The sequence below is a fragment of the Triticum urartu genome, chromosome 7 (assembly GCF_003073215.2).
Source record: "Triticum urartu cultivar G1812 chromosome 7, Tu2.1, whole genome shotgun sequence".
Lineage (NCBI taxonomy): Eukaryota > Viridiplantae > Streptophyta > Magnoliopsida > Poales > Poaceae > Triticum > Triticum urartu.
In genome coordinates, this window is record NC_053028.1 from 652,583,256 (window position 1) to 652,609,981 (window position 26,726).

At 44.7% G+C, this 26,726-nt stretch overlaps 1 protein-coding gene across 3 annotated transcripts; it reads right to left on the minus strand.

The window, feature by feature from the left end:
* LOC125525336 (myb family transcription factor MPH1-like) lies at positions 1 to 24,220 on the minus strand. Of its 3 annotated transcripts, none has more exons than XM_048690337.1 (5): positions 23,805 to 24,220; positions 1,528 to 1,604; positions 1,167 to 1,351; positions 965 to 1,055; positions 1 to 549 (listed from the first exon to the last, which is right to left on the minus strand). In XM_048690337.1, exons 1-5 carry the CDS (start codon positions 23,926 to 23,928, stop codon positions 286 to 288), a joined length of 741 nt encoding a protein of 246 aa, XP_048546294.1. In that variant the 5' UTR covers positions 23,929 to 24,220; the 3' UTR covers positions 1 to 285. The 3 variants fall into 3 exon arrangements, with proteins under 3 accessions (XP_048546294.1, XP_048546293.1, XP_048546292.1); XM_048690336.1 differs by lacking the exon at positions 23,805 to 24,220 and adding an exon at positions 3,257 to 3,567; XM_048690335.1 differs by lacking the exons at positions 1 to 549; positions 965 to 1,055; positions 1,167 to 1,351; positions 1,528 to 1,604 and adding exons at positions 21,661 to 22,187; positions 22,824 to 22,914; positions 23,017 to 23,278 and having other exon boundaries at positions 23,805 to 24,169.
* Between the last annotated feature and the right edge of the window lie 2,506 nt (positions 24,221 to 26,726).

A 26,726-nucleotide genomic window follows, 5' to 3' on the forward strand; every position in this document is an offset into this window, starting at 1 on the left:
TTCATCAATTTGGCCAAAAAGTTAGCCCGATAGGTGCCGGTGGTTGCTATGGTAGTTTTTTTTCCGCAAAAATAACTACCATAGCAACAACGTTATAACAAGTATGATGACCTGCCGTACATCAATACTTCATTCGTTCCATATTAGTTGTCGCTCAAACGGATGTACCTAGCACCGAAATACATCCATTTCAGCAACTACTAATATGTGATGCAGGGACTAAATATATACAGTACGTACAATAATGCAGCTCTAATATTTACACATGGGGTCATGGATCACACATCAGAGCCGAGAAGATGAGACGGCGATGTTGAGGTTCAAGTCAAGGTTCAGATCAGCGGCGGCCTCAGGGCGACGCTGGCCACCGGCACCTCGACCCCTTGCCAGCGCGGCGGCCTCCTCAGTGGCCGTGCTCGAGATGTCAGCGTCACTGGTCGCTTCTGACTCCCCACACCGGCTGATCGACAATGTTAGGTCACACCCCGCTGCTGGTAGCTGCTTCTTCTGGCGCATCTTGTCAACGGTGTGACGTGACCAACCGGTCGCCTGCAACAACGTACATGGTTAATTAGCCATGTCAAGAAAATTTAACATGTGTTTGAGTGCTTGTATAATATTGCTAGTAATCAAGCAACTAATATTGCACATCTAGCTAGAAGCTTCATCTTTGTTAGAAAACCTATATAGCACATGCATGTATGGTCGATGGTAAGTAAGAAAGATATCAATATGAGTAATATTTGCTTCCTCTAGATTGGTTCATATATTATTTTTTACTGGTCTAAGTTCATTCATGCTTGTCTCTAGCCTTTTATATTTATAAAAACCATGTTAATATCAAAAAAATATCAATTACACGCAAGCTCTGCATGAACACAATGTCAAGAGCTAGTCAAGACATCAGACAAGTACACAATCAAATTAATTTGTGAAATGCTTGATCGCTAGTAGTTACTCCAACCTTCTCTGGTGTAATTAGCATGCCGGTGGAGTTCCATGGCAGCCGCTTGCTACTCTCCTCCCAGCTCCTAGAAACCTCTTCTATCGATGTTCTGTATAATGAGATATAGCTGGCATGTTTAATAAACTCAATAATACACACATTGACACATATGAACTTCAATTAAGAACCGGATTGATGATGCAATTATGGTAGTACTCACATTTGGCACGGCGGCAACGTCGAGCGGTGGCCGCGGCGAAACACGACGTTAGAGGGAGCGTTGATCCTGTCTGAAGACGCTGTTCTTGTGTTGTTGCCATCGATGCAATGATCATGGCAACGATTCACTGACGTGTGGGGTGGGTTATTGTTGTTGTTGTTGTTGCTAGAGCTTGACCTATACATCTGCAAATGGACCAAGTTTTGAAATAATTAAGAGAAATTAGTCAAGAAGTTGGGGTGCAGAAACAACTCATACACATTTAAGAGACTCTGAAATTAATGGTGATCGTGCATCAACTGATGGAGAGGCCAGGTATATCTCCTTTGCGAATAAAAAACATGCGATAGTAAGAAAGTACCTGAAGATGGCTCTTGATGTGAGATATGCTGACCCCCTTTGTGCCCATCAGCTGAAGAATTCGCTTTGGTGTTGCCTCTGCGCAGACCAAGGGAGGAGAGAATTGATGTCAGCGTATATACCGGATCATCGACCGGCCGTGAAGGAAAGAACTAAAAATTGATAATCTTGGACATGGTTAAGTTGTGCACAATAGCTATATGTAACTTGACTGAATTTGTAATTTGGGTAAGTGGACTTTGTGGGAGGAGAAACAGTTGAAGGAGGAAGAAAGCTGGGGGAAGAAGAAACAAGGACGACCGGGCAACTTATCCATAGCCGATCCCTAAGTTGTGACGAGAGTACTTGATGAATGGCAGATAAAGGATGTACTTAACATACAAATTGTAGACTTCTATAGGCGGAAAAGATCGATTAAAATCATGATGAATGCTGTTTATTTTGGCAAAACGGCAGTTCCGCTGTCACCTATTACCAAAGTCTCGCTGGCCAATGGTGGTGGTCATCTTCGTCGTCAGAGACGGCCGGCCAGAGGCTTGGTGATCGGATCTCGAGATCCATCATCTAGTCCCGGCTACGAGTTGGGGAGACATGGTTGCCGGTGAAAACCAAGCCGTTGGCAGGCGATGGCGGCGTTATACGCCGTTACCTTGATGGAGGCATCGTCGTATAACTATTGTCGACCCACTCGTGCTGCTCTGGGGGAAACCCTAGGATCTGGTGTTCCAGATCAGACGATGGCGGCATTGCGGTGTCATTTCTCTCTTGGAAGCATCGTTTGTGGAGCAGCGCTGGAAGTCAGAGGCAGGAGGTGGAGCGGCTTCGTCTTGCACGAAGCTTCGGTGGAGATGTTAAGTCATGCCTGACTGACAGGTGCTACGCTTTGTCATGCCTAGTCGGCAGGTGCTACGCACGACAGATCTTTCAAAGACTTCAAGTTGTGTCGGCTGGTGGTACTCGGCAGCATGGTGCTGAGTTGTATCAGTGGCGACCGCGACATGCACAGCTGTTTACGCGCAGGGGGGAGGTGCCGTTGGGCGCCGTCATGGCGTCGACGATAGCTAGACCGAGCAAGGTTGATGCATCAGTACAGTTCTGAAGATGGGGCGGTGGCAGTTGGCGGCGGCGGCCTCTGAGAGCACGCCGGACCGGCGAGACCCATGCCCGGCATGGGTCCTGGATGGGTCCTCAGGTCTTAGATGTTAGGTTTGGCTGCGATGTCTGTTTGGTATTAGGCCCAGTCTATCTGCGCCCCTTCATCAACTCGATAGGTGTAGCAATAGTTTGTTGCTTAGACGGCGGCTTTAGTCTTACTATGGTATTACTTTGTAAGGTCCTGTGAGAATAATTAATAAAGTGACCGTATGCATCGCCCAGATGCAGAGGCCGGGAGTCATCCTTATTTTCTAAAAAAAAACCTATTACCAAAGTCAGCCAATATTAAAGGAGAGATTAAGGAGAAATAAAGCAGCGCAATTATCATTTCTGTTAATCAATTTAATAATGCATACATATCACGGGGGGCTTTCTATCATTCCTTCCTGCCATGAACTTGAACCAAATCCGGCCTAATTAACCTACCGCACGACTAAAGCAAAAACCACCCTTAAATCGGTCCATATGCACAATATTTGACAGGTGATCCTCCGGCAGTGCAAATCAGTGAAATCCATGCATGCAATGCAACTTCGCAATTATCGCGAGAGAGAGAGAGAGAAGCAAGAACTGACCATCCTGGCCGCCGAGGCAGTCGACGGCCTCGATGAACTGCCGGTGCAGCTCCTCCGTCCACCGCATCCGTGGCTCGTCGGACCGGTTGTACTGCCGGACGCCTCTCCTCTCGAACCCTCTCATATTTGCACAGATATGTCTCTCAGCTAGAGCTCACCCTTCAACTCGGTCTGATTCTGATTCCCAAGCTTCTGGTACACAATTACACACACAACTGATGATGCTACACCAGAATCAAGTCCAATATATATGTATAGAGAGAGAAAGAGAGAGAGAGAGAGAGTTTTGGTTTGGCCTAACAATGATGAACTTGAAGCCCAGTACAATTTTTTAAGTACAACCGTACTTCATATAGAGCGGATATATGGAATGTGTGGATCAAAGAAAGCGAGAGAGAGAAAGAGAGATGGCTGACTTTGCTAACCTAGTCCAGTCAAACATCCATGCTCACTTAACTTGCTACCTCTCAGAAAGGTAGCACCTAGAGAACACAGGCCAGGAACAATTGATAGGAACAAGCCCAAATTGGAGAAAAAGTGGCATGTCCATGTCCACGACACAGCCAACTAGTACTACAATTTTTTTTAACGAAAATGCTGATGGAGCAGCTTTTCATTGATATAGGGGGGGGGGGGTTGAAGAAAGTTAATTTACAGCATTGTTACATGATTAGGCCTGGACAAGTTGTACATGGCATCTCCGTTTCCTGCACTAAGCTGTCCTAGTCTGGTTCTCTTGGTCTGTTGAGGAGGGAGATGGCCTTACCCCGTCCCGCCCTTTGCCAGACTGCTGCCTCTTCAATCAATCGTTCAACTACGGTCCTTTGTGGCGATGGCTGGTTTCTGAATATCCGTGCGTTGCGTTCGTTCCATAATGACCACCAGACCAGCTGTACGAATGCACTCCATGGCTTCCTTGCTGATGAAGAAATGAGGCCATTGGACTGCTCGATCCAAGTCCCCAGGGAGGTTGTAGCGGAGGATGGAGCGAGGCCCGGATGAAGGTTGCAGCGAGCGATGATATCTTGCCAAATTCGGATGGATACGGGGCAGGAAGCTAGCAGGTGCACGATATCCTCCATTGGCCCATTGCATAGAGAGCAAGACGGATTGTGAGGCCAGCCTTTCCTCGCAAGGACATCGGCTGTGTTGCATCGTCCCAGCAGCGCCAACCACGCAAAAAGTTTGCATTTGCCCGGTGCATCAGATTTCCAAAGGAATGCAGCCCAAGATGGCCGAGTGCAGCCCTCAAACTGAATCTTGTATGCCGATCTCGCCGTGTACACGCCATCTGCTGTCCATTTCCATTGGACACGGTCATGTTCTTGAGTTAATTGAATATTTTGGATTGCCTCCCACAATTTCAGGAATTCCCTCGTCGCCTGAGCCGAGAGGTTGGCTTTTAGGTGCCGGATCCATCTGTTGTTCTCCATGGCCTGCGCAACGGTGAGGTTTTTCCTGGTGCAATGTTGGAACAGCACCGGGAAGGTGTCCTGTAGATTGATGCCCTTATACCACGGCTCCTTCCAAAAGAGAATGCGGTCGCCCTTGCCCAGCTGGAAGTCAACAGACGCGTTGAATAGAGATCTGACCGATGAGTCGATAGGCAACTCCAGCCCCTGCCATGCTTTAGTGTCGTCGTTCCAGGAGAGCCACAGCCACCTCATCCGTAGGGCGCGACTTTGGGCTGTCAGACAGGCAGTACCCCAGTTGACGAGGCATTTGCCTCCGGCCGCCACCTTGCTGCCCTCCCAGAGGAATCCACGATGAACCTTGTCGATCAGCTTAGCCAGCCACCCAGGTAGTATCAATGCGAGCATTTGAAAAATCGGCATCGCCGAGAGCACTGTCTTGACCAGATCCAGCCGCCCATCAAGGGAAAGAAAGGCAAGCTTCCACCCCTTCATCCTTGCAATGAGCTTGTCGCAGATCGGCTGTAAGTCATTCTTCTTTAGCTTCTTGTCCGTCAGTGGCATGCCCAGATAAGTGCAGGGAAATTCTTTGATGGGGCAGCCCAAGTCCTGCAGCAGTTGTTGGAGGTCGATCCCATTGCAGCAGATCGTGGAGACCGAAGATTTTGCAAAGTTGGTGTGTAGGCCCGTAGCTTCACCGAAGAGCTTGAGAATTTGTGCCAGTGCCAGTACCTCCTTGCGGCATGGGTTGATGAACAAGATTGCGTCGTCTGCATACAGCGAGAGCCTGAAGGGTAGTTGTTGACTACCGATCAGTCCCAAAATCCCGGCCGTCACCGCCTTGTCGATGAGCATAGCAAGGCAGTCCATGACCAGTACGAACAGTAGCGGTGATAGTGGGTCTCCCTGCCTCAGTCCCTTCACTAAATTGATCGGTTCCGATAGATCACCATTAACCAGGATCCTTGTCGAAGAGGAGCTGAGGAGTGCTGACAAACAGTTGGTGAATCCTCTCCCAAAACCTCTTGCAGCAAGTAGCTCAAGCAGGAACTCCCATGAAACGGTATCGAAGGCGCGTTGGATGTCTAGCTTCACCATTATCGTCGGCGTGTTCGCATGCCGGAGAGCTTTGGCCAGCCCGCTGACGTAACAGAAGTTGTCGTGGATGGCGCGCCCTTTGATAAACGCATTCTGGCAAGGGCCGACCAGCTCATTCATCCGGCGCTGCATCCTCGTGGCCATAATCTTGGTGATTAGTTTGGCGAAGCTACAGACAAGGCTGATGGGTCTGAAGTCTTTTGTGGTCAGGGCCTCTGCATTCTTTGGGAGGAGGATCATAGTAGCTTGGTTCAGCCGATGCAGGTGCATCGATGCGTTCGCTTGTACGGCCCGGACGGCCCTTATCAGATCCTCTTTGATTATGGGCCAACACCGCTTATAGAACAAGCCCGTAAACCCATCAGGCCCTGGGGCACTGTATCCATCCAACTCCTTGATGTTCGCCAGGATTTCTTCCTCCGTGATAGCCTCGTCCATCTCTGCAAGGTTTAGTCTTGTGTATCCAATCCTGGACAGGTTCAGTTTCCTGGAGCGGGGTTCCTTTGCTCCGAAAATAGGCTCGAAAAAGGAGTGGAAAGCCTTCACTTTTGCGTCTTGGTCTGTGATGATCAGCCCGTCGACCTGTAACTTGATGATGAAGTTCTTTCTCCTTCTGGCCGATGCTTTCGCTTTGAAGAATTTTGCGCCTGCGTCTCCCTCTTTAATGCCCTTCACTCTCGATTTCTCACGACAGATGGCTCTGTCAAGCGCTGCATACCTTAGCCTCTGCATCTTCAAGGAGGCACGGAGTTGTCTCTCTGCTGTTGACAAGGGTCGAAGATCCATGGCCCGGTCAAGCTGGCCAATGATCTCGCTTGTAATGGCCGCTTTCAGTTTGATGTCGTTGCAGAATTGGCCTTGCCATTGTTTCAAAGCTTTAGCTGTGGCCGCAAGCCTTCCTGCAAATTGGTCGACCGGATCCCCCGACGTCGGCGCCCCATGCCAAGCCCCTTGAACTACCTCGTCGAAGCCGTCAAGTTTCACCCAGTGGTCTGGAATCTGAATGTTCTGCGCTGACGGAAAGCAATCTCACAGTTGAGGAGGAGAGGACAGTGGTCGGATATGTCTGAGGATAAAGCTTGGAGCATGCAGTTGGGCATTGCCTCCTCCCAGTCTCCATTTATGAGAACTCTGTCCAGCTTCACCATCGTAGCGTTTGGTTGCTCGTTGCTCCACGTATATCTACGGCCATGGAGATATAGGTCCTTCAGTTGAAGTTCATTGATGAAGTTTCTGAAGATTGTGATGCAGCGTCTATTGATCCTCTAGTTGTTCTTGTCGGCTGCGCCGGCGATGAGGTTGAAATCGCCGACCAGCGCCAGGGCAGTGCCATTGGGGATACTGCCCTGAATAGTGTCTTTGAGCTCCCGAAGGAATGCAATCTTTTCCTCCCAGATCTGCGGACCATATACCCCAATCACACCCACCGGGGTTCCCTTGGCATCTTTTCCCACAGCCGCCACCGTGTACCCCTGAACTGCAATGGTGGTCATGGAGTAGTGGTCGCCCTTCCATGCCAATAACACACCTCCTCTTAACCCAACAGCCGGCAGGTATGCAAACTCAGAGAATTCTGTGCCACAACATTGGTTCACCATGGCTCTGTCGATGAAAGATAGCTTTGTTTCTTGCAAACATACTAGGGATACATTGTTCCGGTACAGCACCTCCTTAACTACTGTTCTCCTAGCCGGGTTGTTCAAACCCCTCACGTTCCATACAATCCAGTTGTTTTCCATAGGTAAATTGCTCGACTAACGGCAGCCTTTCCGCCCTAGGCGGAGGCCGGCACTGGCACGGCCGAGCCTCTCTTGCCCGCCCTTGCAAGCGAGGCAAGGGCCTCTATCTGAACAGGTGAGAGTGGTTCATCAAAGGCTCTCCTGTACTCAAGCAGGCGTTGCTCTTCTGTCTCGCCACGCTCTGGTATGGCAAGTCCCCTTTTGGACATGACCAGCTTCCTTGCCTGCGCCATGATGTTGCCTTGGTTCTCCGGGAACAGCTTCTTCTTGCTTGAGAGGCGGTAGCTGCGCCTGGTGGCCGTTCCGGGTGGCTTGGCTGGGCGGCGGGGGCGGCCGCGCTTGGCCGTTGGTGCATGCAAAATGGCGGGCTCAACCGGAGTTGCCACTAGTTCCAGGAAGTGTGCCGTTGCTTGCTCGTGGGTGATTGGTTGGAAGATCAGCCCATCATTGGCCTCCTTTGGATTCTCCTCCTGGTCCCCCCCCCCCCCCCCCCCCCCCGCGATGTTGCCCCCTTCCAACACAGCTAGTGGGACCCCGGCAGGCGCGTGGGCATCGGGGTCAGCGGCCCGTGCAGATCAGCGGACCCAGCGTCGTCCTTGGCCGGCATCAGTCCGCCCGCCCGACCATCCGACAGCGTCGTCACCATGGAAGGCCGGCTCGGGGGGGAAGCGACATGCAGATCCGAGGCCGCAGGGGGGCAGACCTGTGCAGTTAGCATTGGCGGGGAAGTGGGGGTCCGCACTGCACTGTCGGCTGTCTCCTCCCGAGACAGTGACAGGATGCCCATGCCCACCAATGGCAGAGGCCCACCCGCGTCCGCCTGGCCGCCTGAGGGGACACTAGTACTACAATTATTTCACATATATACTACTAATAAGACATAATGGTAATTATTTCACATATATACTACTAATAAGACATAATGGTATTTATCACATATATATGTGTCGACCCATCGAGCTCACGCTATTAATCGATTTGTCTGGGTCTCTTCCCTGCACAGTGACAGGTATGTATACGGGCGGTTCACCCGTTTGACAAAAGGAAAAAAAATGTCCACTTCATATATGAAATTTAAGCTTGTATAACGTCTCGTCATTTATTTTCTATCCCTCTCAGTGTTGCTAGGTTTGACAAACTTACTCAAGAAAACTATAGTATATAGCAACGTACCTATGAACTACACTCGTTGAGTCGTTGGTACATACATATGTGGAGTGGACTGCGTACATAGATTTGATAAATTCAGTCAGCTGTAGGATATCAGGCTAGCCAGCTGAAATGTTTAAAGTCAATTCAACTCTCTGCCATATGCCATGGCATGCATGGATTTCTCCAAGGCAATGGGAAACCAAACGCATATATATGGCCATAGGCCAATAGATGGAATATCGTGTGTGAAAACATGTAGAAATGGATATATTCGTTTAAAAAAAATTCTATTTCAAGAAGTTTATAGAGTTTAAGTTGCCAACTCAATCTGTTGCCTTGTGTTGATTGGAGAAAGAGATGGCTAGCTTTTTTTGGAAAAGAGATGGCTAGCTTTTTTTTGGAAAAGAGATGGCTAGCTAGATATAGAAATTTAATTTTTGACGAATTATATGAAACACATATAGATAAGAATTGGCAAATTAAGTCGCATAATTATGTCATTTGAATAGTTCCATTGATTTCACACAAAAAAAAGTCCCAAGGATAAGATTTATCAGGTAAAAGAAAGATCAGATCGATGCCAAGTTCTCCTCTTCCCATGGGAGTTTATCAACCAACAGTTTATATACGTGGCTGCTGTTGGAACCTTGCAGGCAGGATAGAACGCCATGAAGTCAAGGTAGCAGTTTGTGATTACCTATCAACATTACTGCACCTAGCAGTCTAGTGACGTCACTATCGAAGAAAATGAAGCATTCTCTACACATGGGAAATGAATTGTGGACTTTGGGACCACATTCTTAGGATGGGAAAGGAGAAAAAAGTTGCATCTGTCCATATCTCAATCAACAAATACAGATTCGTGGATGTATTCCCAGTTCAGTTTAGATTATAGATAGGGGTGAAGGAAATATGCCCTAGAGGCAATAATAAAGTTATTATTTATTTTCTTATTTCATGATAAATGTTTATTATTCATGCTAGAATTGTATTAACTGGAAACATAATACATGTGTGAATATATAGACAAACAAAGTGTCACTAGTATGTCTCTACTTGACTAACTCGTTGATCAAAGATGGTTATGTTTCCTAACCATAGACAAAGAGTTGTCATCACATCATTAGAAGAATGATGTGATTGACATGACCCATTCCGTTAGCTTAGCACACGATCGTTTAGTATGTTGCTATTGCTTTCTTCATGACTTATACATGTTCCTATGACTATGAGATTATTCAACTCCCGTTTACCGGAGGAACACTTTGTGTGCTACCAAACGTCACAACGTAACTGGGTGATTATAAAGGAGCTCTACAGGTGTCTCCGAAGGTACATGTTGGGTTGGCGTATTTCGAGATTATGATTTGTCACTTCGATTGTCGGAGAAGTATCTCTGGGCCCTCTCGGTAATGCACATCACTTAAGCCTTGCAAGCATTGCAACTAATGAGTTAGTTGCGGGATGATGTATTACAGAACGAGTAAAGAGACTTGCCGGTAACGATATTGAACTAGGTATTGAGATACCGACGATCGAATCTCGGGCAAATAACATACCGATGACAAAGGGAACAATGTATGTTGTTATGCGGTCTGACCGATAAAGATCTTCGTAGAATATGTGGGAGCCAATATGAGCATCCAGGTTCCGCTATTGGTTATTGACCGGAGATGTGTCTCGGTCATGTCTACATTGTTCTCGAACCCGTAGGGTCCGCACGCTTAAGGTTTCGATAACAATTATATTATGAGTTTATGAGTTTTGATGTACTGGAGGAGTTCGGAGTCCCGGATGAGATCGGAGACATGACGAGGAGTCTTGAAATGGTCGAGACGTAAAGATCGATATATTGGACGACTATATTCGGATATCGGAAAGGTTCCGAGTGATTCGGGTATTTTCGGAAGTACCGGGGAGTTACGGGAATTCGTATTGGGCCTTAATGGGCCATACGGGAAAGGAGAGAAAGGCCTCAAAGGGTGGCCGCACCCCTCCCCATGGGTTGGTCCGAATTGGACTAGGCAGGGGGGCGCCCCCTTCCTTCCTTCTCCTTTTCCCTTCCCTTTCCTTCCCTCCTACTCCTACTACTTGGAAGGGCTCCTAGTTCTACTAGGAAAGGGGGAATCCTACTCCCGGTGGGAGTAGGACTCTCCTAGGGCGCGCCATAGAGAGGGCCGGCCCTCCCCCTCCTCCACTCCTTTATATACGGGGGCAGGGGGCACCCCAAAGACACAACAATTGATCTCTTGATCTCTTAGCCGTGTGTGGTGCCCCCCTCCACCATAATCCACCTTGGTCATATCGTAGCGGTGCTTAGGCGAAGCCCTGCGTCCGTAGAACATCATCATCGTCACCACGCCGTCGTGCTGACGAAACTCTCCCTCAACACTCGGCTGGATCGGAGTTCGAGGGACGTCATCGAGTTGAACGTGTGCAGAACTCGGAGGTGCCGTGCGTTCGGTACTTGATCGGTCGGATCGTGAAGACGTACGACTACATCAACAGCGTTGTGCTAACGCTTCCGCTTTCGGTCTACGAGGGTACGTAGACAACACTCTCCTCTCTCGTTGCTATGCATCACCATGATCTTGAGTGTGCATAGGAAATTTTTGAAATTACTGCGTTCCCCAACAAGGGGCAGTGACACGCCCTTTTGAAATTCTTTCCCAAGCTAGCTATAGATGTACCTAGCATGCTAGGGGTAGTTTTAAACATCAAAATTAATTAATCTGCGTGCCCCTTTTTTCGCTCCTCGATCGGTAGGATCTAGAACTCTAGTTGAAATTAAAATGTAACAAAATATAGTACATAAAAGTTCTAAAGAATTATGTAAGATCCATACATTTATATATACGATAAGATAACTTATCTCATAAGATACATGTCTATGCATATTATGGGATGAATTATTTAATTTAAAATGCTGGTTACCAAATATAACTACTTGCGCTCGTAGCATAATAAAGCTTGTATTGCTTTTCAATGTTGATTATGTCTTTCTCTCTTGCATAAGAATTAAACATGAGTATTTTACACATTATACATATAGAGAAAAGTCTATTTTTGAACACTGAATTGTTGTGTTTGGTATAGTTGAACCCCCCAAACTTTGAAATTGACTCAATTAAACTTTGATCTTTCTAAACCTGTTAAAATGAACCCTAGTTCCATATCAAAATTGAATTTGTATTTCAACATCGATTTATCGTCCGATTTCTCGCTACTCGTGAGGTGACCGATAAGATTATGTCTCATCTTCACCATTTATCGTTTGGGCCGATTTATCGCTCTGACAAGCGATTTATCAGGAATCTACCGATAAATCGGGCCTATTCATAGCATTATGTTTGCAAAAAAATGTTTATTTGTGTTTTTTGTGGACCTTGTTACGCTATATGTACTATTGTCCTATTTTGTTTGTCATTATACGAGGATTCAAAGGCTAGGAATCTAGGTAACACTTATGTTCAATATTGTTTTGGTGTTGAATATAGCATAATTTAGTGTTGAGAACCTGGTATTTGCAAAAAAAGGCTGATTAATAGTCGTATGATAAAACCGATTAATCATTCGATTTCCGATTAATCTCTAATCCCCAACTGACCGAGGCACTAATGATAAGCGATATCCTCAACATTGATTCCAGGACTTTCAAAAATACAACAAACTTCATAGATGTAAAGATTGTTATGAAGTGATAATCACCAAAATAATTAGAAGATACAACTATTTGAGTCACGTGAAAAATGACAGGAGACATTCGTTTTATTTTGTGTGTTTCTAGTACGGTACAAAGATGATCATGTTGGCTGATGTTTTCGTCATGTTCTTACTTTGTACCATTCTCCATACATGTGAATCATTTCATATGATGTGAGGTCTTAGAATATGAAAAACCTCAAACCAGTTATTTAGGACGGTTTTGTATCTTTGGAATTTCAGAAGAAATTAAAAAGATAATGAATGTGGGGGGTTCTATGTACGGTTCAAGAACCAATGATATGAATTTATTTATATTTTTTTGAACATGACAAAAAATAATCATATTTTTATGAAGTCCTATATGGTATACATCCCGAGCATCCCGACAACTATGGATTTTCCCATAGCACTCGAGTTACCATGCGATGGGTATTTTTGTGAAATGCATTGTTGAGAAAACTTAATTAATCAATTAACAAGTGTGGATGTGCATTTTGTTTCCTTCTAGGTCATCTACATCTACATAAATCTAGAATGGAAATAAATAAATTGTAATACATAAATCTCAAAGTAATTCTTTTAAATACCATACACATATGCACTTCATCTCGTAATATATGTGTATATGCTTGAAAGTTTTGGGATTGATTATACATTCTAAAACTTAGGTTAACAGCGTGTTACTATTTGAGATATGTAGAATAATCAAGTTTGTGTGCCTTTTCCATGTTTTATATATGTCTTCCTCTATTGCATAATCGGAGAATATAAGAGTCTTTTACATGTTAAATATATAGAGGAAAGTCTATTTTGAACATTGGACCATTGTGCATGTTGTAACTTGAACCCAAAGCCATGAAAATGTCTAAATTAAACATTAAGCTTTCTAAAAATGTTTAAAATGGACCTATATTTAATTTGAAAAATGGTTTTGTATGTTTCGCCTTAAATTGAAAAATTCCGTGTATGGACAGAATGCTACAAAATGATAACCTCCAAAAATAATTAACAAACAATGTTTATGTCACTTGTCTTTTCTTGTCTAGATGATCTTGGTTGCTATTGACATTTATCATGTTTAACCGTTATAGCATCCACATTTGAATTGTTTCATATGTTTGGGGAATCTTAGAATATGGAACCACCATCCAAACCTTAAACCAATCAATTGGAGTTGGTTTATATCTTTGAAGTTTTAGACAAAAAAATTGGATGTTACAGACGGAGAACTTGCAAAAATTCAACCAAAAATTATGTTGATTTACCTTTTGTGTTAAAAAAGGTCAATGGGAATTTATTTTCTTTCTAGATGTTCTTGCATATGACATGACATCGTGCACGTTGTAATTGCATTTCCTGCATATGTCACTTTTTTCCACATTTTTAAAACATAAAAATAGAAATAACTACCATTATCTAAAACCAGGTTAGTAGGATTCAATTGAACGTAGCCCTATAATTCATGATTTACATAATACCTTTTGTAATGGTACGGTGTCAATTGTCTTTACATCGAGTGTTATCCCTTTGTTGCTGATTTAATGTCTTACATATGAGGTGGAGACCGGCACATGTTTGGTATTAACTTAAGAGGATCCCATGAGTGCATGCACATATTCTTGTTGGTGTCGGTGCTCTATGTTGGTCTACAAAATCCATAACAATGTTGGTTTTTATGACAAACAAAAAATGTCAAAATGTTTTCAGAATTCGTTCATATCTACGAGTTGGTTGCTATGCTAGTCCAAGCCACAATATCCAGAACATCAGAAACACCTGAAGGCGGATATCAACAAGCCGGTGTGAGTTACCAAGAGTTATGTCCGGACATAGATAGCAATTTAGCAATAAAATTTGTAACACAGGGTTCTCAATGTGTTGGTAGCTCATTGCTTCTATGCAATTTTTCTTAGTGTCAGGAGTTGTTAAACTTTGTAGTAATTATTAGTTCGGTGTACCATGGGTGCATGCAACAGCTGGGAGACCTAACAAACATTTGAGATTAAACTTGAATGTGGATCCATGGTTACGATGGGGACCTTACCGCGAGGAGCTTTGCACTGAATTGTCGTTGCTGAAAATGGTCGACATGTACGTACACCTGTCGGCGGAGCAATGGAAGTTTGAATTCCATGGTGCATGCTCGTGCGTAGCGTACGCACGCAGGTAAGCAAGAGATCTGAATAGTATGTTAAGCTTTGAGTCATGCGACCGTCCCACGAATTTAGACAAGCCCAAACGTTTACCTACTCGAACATAAGCAAAATATGCACCATATAGATGTGAGAAAGGACACGCTTACTTACCCATGCATGCATGTAAGCGCCAAAACATATTCCGTGTTACCAGTGGACACACGCTAGCTATATATCAATATATGCATGTATGATAGGCTGATAGCAAGCGACCTGAAAATATAAAATGCCGCCGGGTCTATCTATCTACTATTCATGGCCATGGTCATCACGATCGATGAGACTATAGCTATCAGAGGAAGTAGACTAATCAAAGCCGGTGGAGGTAGCAGCTAAGTGTGATACAGGTTAAAGTCAATATATAGTATAGATTTGTTTTTTGTAAACATTCATATTGTTTTCTATAAATTTTGTCAAACTTTATAAAATTTGAGTTTAGTCGAAGTTAATATTGCGGAGTAAATAAAAACGAAGGAAGCTAGTATGGACCCTTCGTATTTCTGCATTCTTGTGTTGGTCCACACTACCGTCCATGTGCGTTCAGCGTACATAATTCTACATTTTCTATCGGGGTCTTTGTTACTATATGCAAGTGAATGTATATATTAGTTGGAGTTAGTCGACAACTACGTCAATACATATATAGATGGTATACGTGTAGCCTTGAATGTTGGCATATAACTAGAGATGACCCATACGCATAAACAGTGTAGTCAATATATATATATGGTATACGTTTAGCCTAGAATGTTGGCATATAATAACTAGAGATGACCCATACACATAAACAGTGTACTAATCTTGACTAGTCTTGGTCTATGCTTAATTCCCTAACTGATAATTAAGCTTACCCTTGATTATCATCACATGGCTAATTTCAGCGTGACAACGGCGGCTCATACTTTTCAGCTATCATGCCGCCTTTTCGCCAAGTCTTTAATTAAAGGCTTACCCGCAATCTTCTTTCTGCCTCGGCGATCTATTGGCTAGCGCGTAGACAACACACCCAATTTACATATTTGTCTATATTCTTCTTTGTCATTTGTGTTTTGTTCCTCGCAGAGGCTTTACTTCCTTGTTTCAAAATGCTTTGCATAATAGTTTTGCCTCAAGCCATATTTTGTGAAGTTTGATCAAGTTATATACAAATATATATCAAATGTAAAAAGCAACACCCCGCAAAAAAATTCCCGCAAAAACAATGTAAAAAGCAACACCAAAATCATTACGATTAGATCCATCATGGAGTATATCTAGATTTTGATATTATTTTAATATAAAAATGATAGATTTGGACTGACTTTGATTTAAGACCAAACTAATATGCAAAGTATTTTCAAATTAGGAGTACGTATATAGCCACGTGATACATATCCTTTCCGTAGGGCTTTACCTATACTCCCAAAAGGTTCCATATAAAGAAAGTGAATTACATTCCTTTACCACCTAAGATTAAATTTTTGATACTTTCTACCTCATTTAGCGGAAAAATCCCTAAAATGCCCCCGTACATTGGGGCAAATTTGTTTTTACCCGTTTTAAGTTTTGTCCCGTTTGGTCAGGTAGGGATCGCTTTCAGTACACCACGGCGCACCGAATAAGATGCCAAATGGGTATCTCCTTCCCAAGTGGCGTGCCTGGTGCAACAACTAGGGCAGGTGAGTTTGCTAAGCTTGCTCAGATTCGGTGCTCGGCCCGAAGCGTGTAGTGAGTGGCAGTGACTCGTGTTGAGGGGAGGGGGTGGGGGGCATATGGAGGTCGATTTGGGGGGTGTGGAGCACATGTAGAGGCTGGCGCAAACGAAGGCGTAGGTCCGCCGGCGCCCCATATTACCGCGTCAAACGTGGCCCCAAGGAAGGCGCCATCGATGTGGTACTGGCTTTGTGCACCATGTCGGGCTGACAATATATGCCAAGCTTTAAGATGGATAGAAGCTACCCCGCCAAAAAAAAGATGGATAGAAGCTAGAACAGACTTTCTTAAGTTGTATATTTTGGAGAAATTCTGCTAAACCGTGTAAAAAGTGTGCATGCATGCTCAATCGTAAAAGAAGGATAAAAAGTGGAATCCACTATTAGAAGATGAAGCTAGCTACTTAGCTAGTTGATCGTGCACGTACACACGTAGCTTGGGAATTCCATACACGCAAATTAGATTTTTTTTTTCTATTAGGTGCACGTGCACGTGGCTGTGTGTTGGATGCGAATTTGCCAGTACTTACCAACTCATGTGACTTTACCCTAAAAAAAACCTATGTGACTTTTTACCGACATGAATGATGAGCAATATCAAAAACTCGTGTGCCAAACCGATTAACCGAATGGAAAATGTTTCCCCACGCCGGACGGCATCTCGCTCGTGTCGCATGCCTCTATTCTCCAAAGCTCCTTTCTTTCTCGGGGCAGCTAAGGGCATCTCCAGCCGGCCCCCAAGGATGCCCCCCACGAGCATTTTTTAGACGCTGGCGCTTAATTTTTCTCCCAGCCGGGACCCCAAGAGCTCATATAGCGCCGGATTTGACCGAAGTTACGTCCGGCGGTACCGATCCAAACCCAAAAAGCCGGGAGGCACTTGGGGGCGCCGGCGCTCCTTTTTGCATGCAAAACCCCCACATGTCGGCCTCTCTCCTCACTCTCTCTCCTTTTTTTTCCTGCTAGGCCCACCCGTGCATGTGGGAATCTTTCCCTCGCCTAGCCCCGCCTTCTCCGTCCCGCCCCGCCGAGCTCGCCGCCCCGCCTGCTCCGCCCACGCGCTCGCCTCCGCCCCCGCAGCCTCCCCCGCCGGCTCGCGCTCGCGCCCTCCTCTGCTCCGCCAGGTCGCCTCCCCCGCCTCGCTCTGGCTCGCGCTTGCCCCCTCCGCCAGGTCGCCTCCCCCGCCTCGCTCTGGCTCGCGCTCTCGCGGCTGTGTTGCTTGCTTCGGGTGAAAGGCTTTGCTTGGACTGCGTGGCGCCGCGGCATGGGCGGGCGCCCGACTCCGCCCCCGCGGCATGCCGGAGCCGCGGCAGCTCGTCCGCCGGCGTGTGGCTGTGGCGTGGCCGGGCCGGAGCTCGCTGCGTGTGGCCATGGCGTGTGGGCGGGGCGGCGCTGCCTGGGCGGACGGGCGCGGCTGTGGGCTCGATCGTCCTCGCCCTCGTCGTCGGGAGAGCAACAAGGAGGAGGACGACCAGTGGACGCTCTTCATCGATCTGCCGGTGCTGGAGGCCGCCACCGCCGGCTTCTCCGAGGACAACCTGCTCGGTCGCGGCGGCTTCGGCCCTGTCTACAAGGCAAGCGACCAGCAACCTCCTCCTCCTCCTTGTTGCTCACGCCGTCGTCCTCGCGCGGTGCCTCGGCGACGCCGTCGTCGGGAAGGAGCAGGAGACAGTGGAGGACGCCATGATGAGGTAGGGCGCAGCTGTGGCCTGGACGGCGCGGCGCGGGCAGGACGCATCTACTACGCCCGCCGGCCACCGCGTCCTGGGCGCCCGCCCCGTCCCCGTGCAGCCCGCTGACGGGGCGCGTCGAGGCGGCGAGCAGCAGGCGCGACCGCGGTCAAGATGCTCGATGAAATGCTACTGCCTCCGTGGGAGCCCAGCGCTGCTCGTGCTCATGTCCGTGTGGTCTTCCGCCAGGCCTCCGTCGACGCTCGCGCTCCTCCGCTAGCTGGAGGTCGTCGATGCCGCCGCGGTCAAGATGCTCGACGAAATGACGCTCCGATTGTGGGAGTCCAACGCTGCTCGTGGGGAGGCAACGAGTGGAAGTGGTTTGGCCTCCAAGGTCTAAGTTCTCGCCGGCAGCCCCCCAGGAGGCGAAAAAAGGTGCCTCCTGGGGGGCAAACGGCTAGAGATGCCCTAAAACTCCAAAGCTTCTACAGCGACGCAGTGCGCACACAACACATATTCGACTAATTAATCCAATCACGTGTCCATGTGGATGCGTATGCTCGTACCTATCTATAGAGCAAAACTTTAAAATTGAAAAAGTTTGGTAGTATAATCTGCAGTAATTATCGATATAATCTGCAGTAATTACCAACTGCATGCAAGTGACCATTAGTACTCCCTCTGTTCATTTCTATAGACGTTTTAGACAATTCAGACCGTGCCTAAAACAGTTCAAAACTAGCTGTCCAAAACGTCTTATAAAAACGAACAGAGGGAGTAGTAGAATTGTTCACTTGATTAGTTTGTCTGAATAGTATGGACGTATATATCACGGACTATTGTGCACGGCAATTAGTTACCAGCAGTCGTGTTTTTCAACGGCATACAGCGACAGTTAACTCACAGAGCATCCCGCAAAAAAAAAGTTAACTCACAGAGCAACCATCCAAAGCTCCCCATGAATTATTGCCTCTTCTGGTTGTTATTTTTTCAAACCTGTCCAAAATGTCAAAGGCCGGTCTGAACTCCGAACACTTGATGCATGAATCGGCAAAGTCAACCAGACTTACACCCGAAGTTACTGCTGCAAGTTTTTTTTTTCTGTTTGCACCCGCACACGTTGATCATATCGGCATTGACAAGTTTTTCTTCTGTCTTCGGATTTCGTTCTGTGGTGTGGAATGTGAAATAAACGAATGATCACTAGAAATTCTTGTTTTGGAGGCGCAATTTTTCTACGATATGGTATGGAAAGTTCGTTGAAAAAAAAAACCTGGCACCCATATTTGCTTGTGTGAATGGACACCACCATGTTTTATTTTTATTTTTATTTTTTTTTGCAGGACACCGCCATGTTGTTGCAACTATGGGTGTCTCCAATTTGGTTATCCAGGATAAAGTCGAATTAGCCATATTCATGTTGCTCAATGGCCTTAATGATGGTTTTGCAACTGCATTCAAAGACGGAGATGAGTGGCGAGCAGGGGCATTAGAACTCTTGTTTGCTGATAAGTTTGTTATATCCGCTCCCTGATAAAGTTTACAATACTAAATCAGGCAACTGATGCTTGTCAAGATCAAAAGTTGGCTCCGTCCTTGATCGAGTTTGTTAAGTCTGTGTTGGTAGATAAGTGGGCTGATCGAGGGTGTCCTATCTGTTTGTGGACGAGTATCTATTGTGTGGGTTTCCTATAGTTACCGAATAAATCTCTTCTACTTATTTAGTAGAGTGAGATCTTTGGACAACTGTTTCAAAAAATATAGCCCCCTCCCACTCCCAAAATAATATTGACTATACATGGTTAGCTCTTAGTAGAGTCCAAACTTTGCCTCGGAGATTGGATCTAGGTGGACGGGACACATGGCAGTGTGATGACCGTCGATGATAGTATGGCGTGCCCAAAAAGAAGCTGTTAATGACGAGCCAAAAGGCTGGAACTCACGTGGTCTACTTTGGCGCATCCAACTAAATCCTTGGTGAACTAGTTGATGCACCGAATTACTACGCCCTGGCGCAACTAGTCTAATGGCGCATAAAACTCAAAATTGTGATGACACACACAAAACCAGTCTGATACATTAAACATGTGATCTAAACCATTTAGCTCACTTCCGGGTGAAAGCTCTGGAAGGGAGGGAGGAGGAGGCAAGTTAATTGACAAGTAACTTGACCAGATCCACATGTAACTTTTCCTTGTTTGGTGCAAAGTCATAGAGGCGGTGCCTAGCCTAGCTTCTTTTCTTTGCGGATTTTTTTTTTGCTTGGGGCTCTCTTGTAGCCTAGCTCACAGCCACATCTTTTTCTATGAGTTTGTAGCCAAAATCTGTAGGAAATCCTCGCGGTCGGTGAATAGTCGCGCAATGAAACTAGCTAGACAGGGGTGATGAACCTAGGAGAGGGAGATAGTAGTTTAGCGAATCCTGGAGATCACCAGGAAGTTGGGGTCGACATCCATAGCTTTAACGAGCGGACTCCACTGCTACAAGAGAGCGGTCAATTTGAACAAGCAATCAGATAGGGAAAATAAGTTCAACAGTAAACTCGTCACAAGTCGTCCATAAATACCAACAAAGCACGGAAAGGGAAAACCAAAAAAAAACACGGATAAATTGCCTCGATTGATTAGCGAACAGCGGGAACAAATCAGGAAAGCTGCTTGGATTCCAGTCAGCATTCAGCCACGATCATATGCAACTCCAAGCGAGTTTATCTACAGCACATCTAATGATCTAAATAGGATGTGCACCGTGTTTTCATTCTCTCCAGAAAGAGAACATGTCGCCATAGCATTGCCATTGTATTTTAAATTTTTATCACTAGCTGGGAGACGACGCGCGATTTCCTGACAAGGGAATATTTTGATCTTAAGCGGGATCTTTGCATCCCAGACGCCATTGAATCGATTGGAGCGTCACCCTACGCAATGATTGGAGTAAAGGGACTTAACAAAGCACTTGCCAGAGGACGAGCGAGGACAAAGGAGCTGATCAGAAGCCTCTCATAGGTTTGGGAACAGGGCAGTGAGCTCTTCCCAGTTCACCACCTCTACGGGAGACAAGGATCGGGGGAAACCAAAATCCCAGTTATTAGCAGCTACCTTTGAAATGGAGATCTTTGGGTTAGAATAATAGGAAAACATAACCGGGAATGAGATCCTAAGGGGGGTCACCCTCCTGCCTCCGGTCTAACCAAAAGCCAACCATGGTCACCAAACTAGCCTCAAATTTGACCAGCGAACGACATTCATCATGAACTTTAACCAAAGATTTCCAGAATTTGGATTCTGGACCCTCCTGTAGGATTGCCATTCAAGGGATCCACGTGGACCACGTCAGGAAAATACTTGGCCATTTGAAGTCTAAGCCATTACGAGTTTAAGCCATAACACTTGAGGCGAATTATGATGAATGCACCACCACCACTTCATGATTATACATTTGTTCATTAAGGAGGTTTTAATGATGCCCGCCCCTATAGGTTTGGGGTCTGCCAATGATTTTTCATTTAACCAATCGGTATTTCTTCTTGTTGTCTATCGTATTACAGTAAAAAAAGCATTGCGATCTTTGTCGAAACTACCATGATTAGTCGCAGAAAGGCGATAAAATCCCATAGTATAAACATCGGTAGAAAAAGAAGAAATGATAAGGATAACCCCCCCCCCCCCCCCCCCCCCCCCACCATGAATTGTGTCTATCCCACCAAGTAGCACCTCTAGATCCAACTTTAAGCTCCATAGGATGAAATTCAACTTCATGCTCAATAATACTTGGTCAGAAAGGAACTAATCTTGTAGTTAAGAAGATTAGCGATTCCGGTATGCTCAGCAGGGTGGCAAAGGGCAAAGGTGTTGCAGTTCATCAACTAGACCAAAGGATTAGTCAACTGCGATAAAGCAACCCACATTTCTATTGATCTACCATACATCAATAGAAATATACATATTATGTACCTCTACAAAAATGCAACTCTATATATTTACACAGGAGGTTATGGATAACACATCAGAGCCAAGAAGATGAGATGGCAAGATCGAGGTTCAGGTCAAGGTTCAGATCAGCGGAAGCCTTAGGGCGGCGGTGGCCACTCACTCCTTGACCCCTTGCCAGCACGATGGCCTCCTCGGTGGTCATGCTCGAGATGTCAGTGTCACTACTCGCGGCCTCCTCCTCCCACCGGCCGATCGATAGCGTCAGGTCACACCCCGCCGCTGCCCGCTGCTTCTTCTGACACGTCTTGCCATTAGCATGGCATGACCAGTCAGTCGCCTACAACAACGTACATGGTTAATTAGCCATGTCAAGAAGATTAACATATGACAATCACTACCAATGTCTTTCTTCATTGCTATATTTGATGTAGCACATTCTAGCTAGAAGCTTCATCTTTGTTTGAAAACATATATAGCACATGCATGTATAGTGGATGGTAAGTAAGGAAGACAATTAATTTGAGTAATATTTGCTTCCTCTAGATTTGTTGATATGTTAACTTTTAATGGTTAGTTTATGTATAAGTATAAGTCAATTCATGTTTGTCTCTAGCTTTTTTATTGATAAATATGATATATTAATATAGAAAATATATCAATTACACCTGATCTCTGCATCAACACGACGTCAAGAGCTTGTAAGACATCAGGAAAGATGTACAACAATAATCCTAGACGCGCCGAAGAATAAGGCATCTGAACACTAATTACCCCCCCCCCCCCCCCCCCCCCCCCCCCCCCCCCCCCCCCCCCCCGCCCCTATTTTCATGGGGGTGGGCCCTGCCTCCCTCCTAATCTCCTATCAAAAACTACCACCTAATTACAATCCTTGAATCCTTAACAACCAGTCTGTGTGAGTACCATTACTCGATGTACACAATCAAATTAACTAACCAAAACACTTGATACCTACCTTCTCTGGTGTATTTAGCATGCCGGAGGAGTTCCATTGCAGCCGCCCTCTACTCTGCTCCCAGCTCCTGAAAACCTCCTCGATGGACGGTCTGCACAATGAGATAGCTAGCATCTTTAATAAACTCAATCATAAAAACATATAAAAATTAATTAAGAGCGGAATTGATGATCCAATTATTGGTAGTACTCACATTTGGTACGGCGGTGACATCGAGTGGTGGCCGCGACGAAACACAGCATAAGAGGGAATGTCGATCCTGTCTGAGGCCGACGTTGCCGTGATGTTCCCATCGATGAAATGATCTTGACGATGATTCACTGATGCATGGGGTGGGTTGTTGCCGCTGCCGCTGCCGCTGGAGCTTGATCTGTACATCTGGAGATGGCTTTTGATGTGAGATATACTGACTCTCTTTGTACCCATCAGCTGAAGAATTCGCTTTGGTGTTGCCTCTGCGCACACAAGATATGTGAAGATAATTGATGTCAGCACACATCGACCGGTCTTGAAGAAATGAACTAAAAATTGGTACTCTTGGTTATTTATTTATTTTTGTTGTATAGCTCTTTTTATTTTTTCTGGACATTATTCTTTGTTCTTTTTTAAGAAAAAATCAATAAAAATATGCAGCAGAGTCATGTTGTTTCCCTCAAAAATGTTGTGACGAGACTCGAGAGCACAGATGAATGGCAGAAAAGATTGATCAAAATCATGATGAGTGCTGTTTATTTTTGCAAAACGGCAGGTCCGCTGTCACTTCTTGCCAAAGTGAGCCAATATTAAATTAGAGATTAGAGAGATACAGAGAAATCAAGCACGCGGTTGTGAGTGAGCATCAATTTGATGGAACGGTAAGAAGACAATATTATCATTTTCATCATGCATGCATATCACGTGGGACTTTCTTTGATCATAATACCTCTGAGATGCATCGTCAAAAAAAAAAAAACGTACGAGAAGCGAGAAGCAAGAACTAACCGTCCTGGCCGCCGAGGCAGTCCACGGCCTCGATGAACTGCCGGTGAAGCTCCTCCGTCCAACGCATCCGCGGCTCGTCCGATCGGATGTACTGCCGGACACCTCTCCTCTCAAATCCTCTCATGCTTTTATCGTCCTCTCCCTGCAGCTAAGCTATCCGGCCTTCAACTCGGTCAGATCGATCCCAAACCCAAGCTTCTAGTATAAACACAGCTGATGATGCTTCTCCAGAATCAAGTTCCAATATATATATGGAGAGAGAGAGAGAGTTTTGGTTTGGCCAAACAATGATGAACTCGAAGCTCAAGTACTATTTTTAAAGTACAAGCGTACTATATAGGGCCGATGTATGGAATGTGTGGATCCAAGAGAGAGCAAGGGAGAAAGAGAGAGAAGAGGCTGACTTTGCTGACCTAGTCCAGTCAAACATCCATGCTCACTTAACTTAGGTAGCTACCTAGAGAACAGAGGCCGGGAAGAATCAAGAGGAACGAGCCCAAATTCGAGAAAAAGTTGGCCTGTCCACATCCACGAGAGACACCCAAGTAGTACTGAAGTTCTTTCACACATATATGCGTCAACCCATCAAGCTCAGACTTAATTGATTTGTCTGGGTCTCTTCCCTTCACAGTGTGACAGGCATATATGTGAACAGTTCACCCATTTGACAAACTAACCAAGACGTTGTCCACTTCGTATATGAGATTCAAGCTTGTTCAACGTCTCAGCATTCATCTCAAAAAAGAAAAGAAAACGTCTCAGCGTTTATTTTCTGTCACACTCTCCGTCGCTAGGTTTGACAAACTTACTCGAGAAAACTATAGTACTCCATCCGTCCAAAATAAGTGACCCGACTTTGTATTAACTTTATACAGAGGGAGTATATAGCAACATTCGTATGGCCTACGCTCGTTGAGATGTCGATACATACGTACGTAGAGTTGACTGCATTCGATATACACTTAAATTCAGTCAGAGAAGTAGGACATCAGGCTAGCTAGCTGATATATATGTCTAAAGTCAATTCAACTCTCTGACATGCCATGCATGGATTTCCCCAGGGCAATGGGAAACCAAACGCATGTAGTGAATTTGAATATGTATATATGGCCATTGCTGGCATAGCGTGTGTGAAAGCATGTGGAAACGTATATATTTTCCTTTTAGAAAATTATATTTCAAGAAGTTTATAGAGTTCAAGTTGCTAACTCAATGTGTTGCCTTGTGTTGATTGGAGAAAGAGATGGCTAGCTAGACACAAAAAATTAACTTTTGACCAACTATATGACGCGCACATATATAGATATGACTTGGCAAATTAAGTCACATAATTATGCCGTTTGGATAGTTCCAAGGATTTCTCAAAAAAGTCCCAAGGATCAGATCGATGCAAAGTTCTCCTCTTCCCACGGGAATTTATCAACCAACGGTTTATATATATGTGGCTGCCATTGGAACCTTGCAGGCAGGATAAAACGCCATCAAGTCAAGGTAGCAGTTTGTGATTACCTATCCGCCTAGCAATCTAGTGACATCCCTATCGAAGAAAATGAAGCATTCTTTACATATGGGAAATGAATCATGGAGTTTCGGACCACATTCTTAGAGAAGGGAAAAGGAGAAAAAGGTTCCATCTGTCCATATCTCAATCAACAAATCCAGATTCACGGATGACTTACCAGTTCAGTTTAGATTATAGATAGGGACAATGACGCGGCCTTTTGAAATTCTTTCCCTAGGAAGCTATAGATGTACCTAGAATGCTACATGTACTTTTACACATCAAAAATAATTAATCTGCGAGAATGTGTCATAGTGCATTTTCCACTCTTTGATCGTTAGCCCAGAACTTTAGATGAACCTAAAATAAAAAATAAATAAAAACACATAAAAGTTCTAAAGAATTCTGTAAAATACATACATACATATATGGTAATTTACCTCATAAGATATATGTATATGCTTACTATGGGGTGACTTATATAATTTTAAAATTTTGGTTACCCAAATATAACTACTTGTGATGTGTACAATAATCAAGTTTGTGTTGCTTTTCAATGTTGTTTACGCCCTTCTCTCTTTCATCGGGATTAAATATGAGAGTATTTTACAGGTTAAACATGTAGAGAAAAGTCTATTTTACACACAGAATTGTTGTGCTTGGTCTGACTTGAACCCCAAACAATGAAATTGACTCAATTAAACCTTGAATTTTCTAAACCTGCTAAATGAACCATAGTTATGTTTTAAAATATGATTTTTTTTATTTCAAGACATTCAAAAATAAGAAAAACGTCATCGATGTAAAGAGTGTTATGAAATGATATCCACAAAAATTCATGAGAAGATACAACTATCAGTATCATGTGTAAAAATGACAAGAGAGATTCACTTAACTTTGGTAATTTTTGGATGGAACATAGATGATCAAGTTAGCTGATGTTTTTCACATTTTATTGCTTTTTAGAATTATCCACAGTCCACACATGTGAATCATTTCATATGTTGTGAGATCTTAGAATATGAAACCACTATTCAAACCTCAAACCAGTTATTTAGGGTGGTTTTGTATCTTTGGAATTTCAGAAGAAATCTAAAGATCATGAACATGAGGGATGCTATGTACGGATCAAGAACCAGCAGGACAAATTTATTTACCTCTATATATTTTTGCACGTGACACACATATTTATATTTTTATGGAATTGTATATGTCATACATCCCTAGCATTTCTACAACTATGGATTTTTTTTATGGCGCTCACATAGCAAAAGCCACGGGCATTTTGTTAAATATATTAAACTTAATTAATCAATGAACATTTGTGGAAGTGCCTTTTGTTTCCTCCCAGGTCATCTAGACAAACCCAAAATTTAAGTAAATAATTGTAATTCATGAAAAACAAAATAATTTGGTTAATT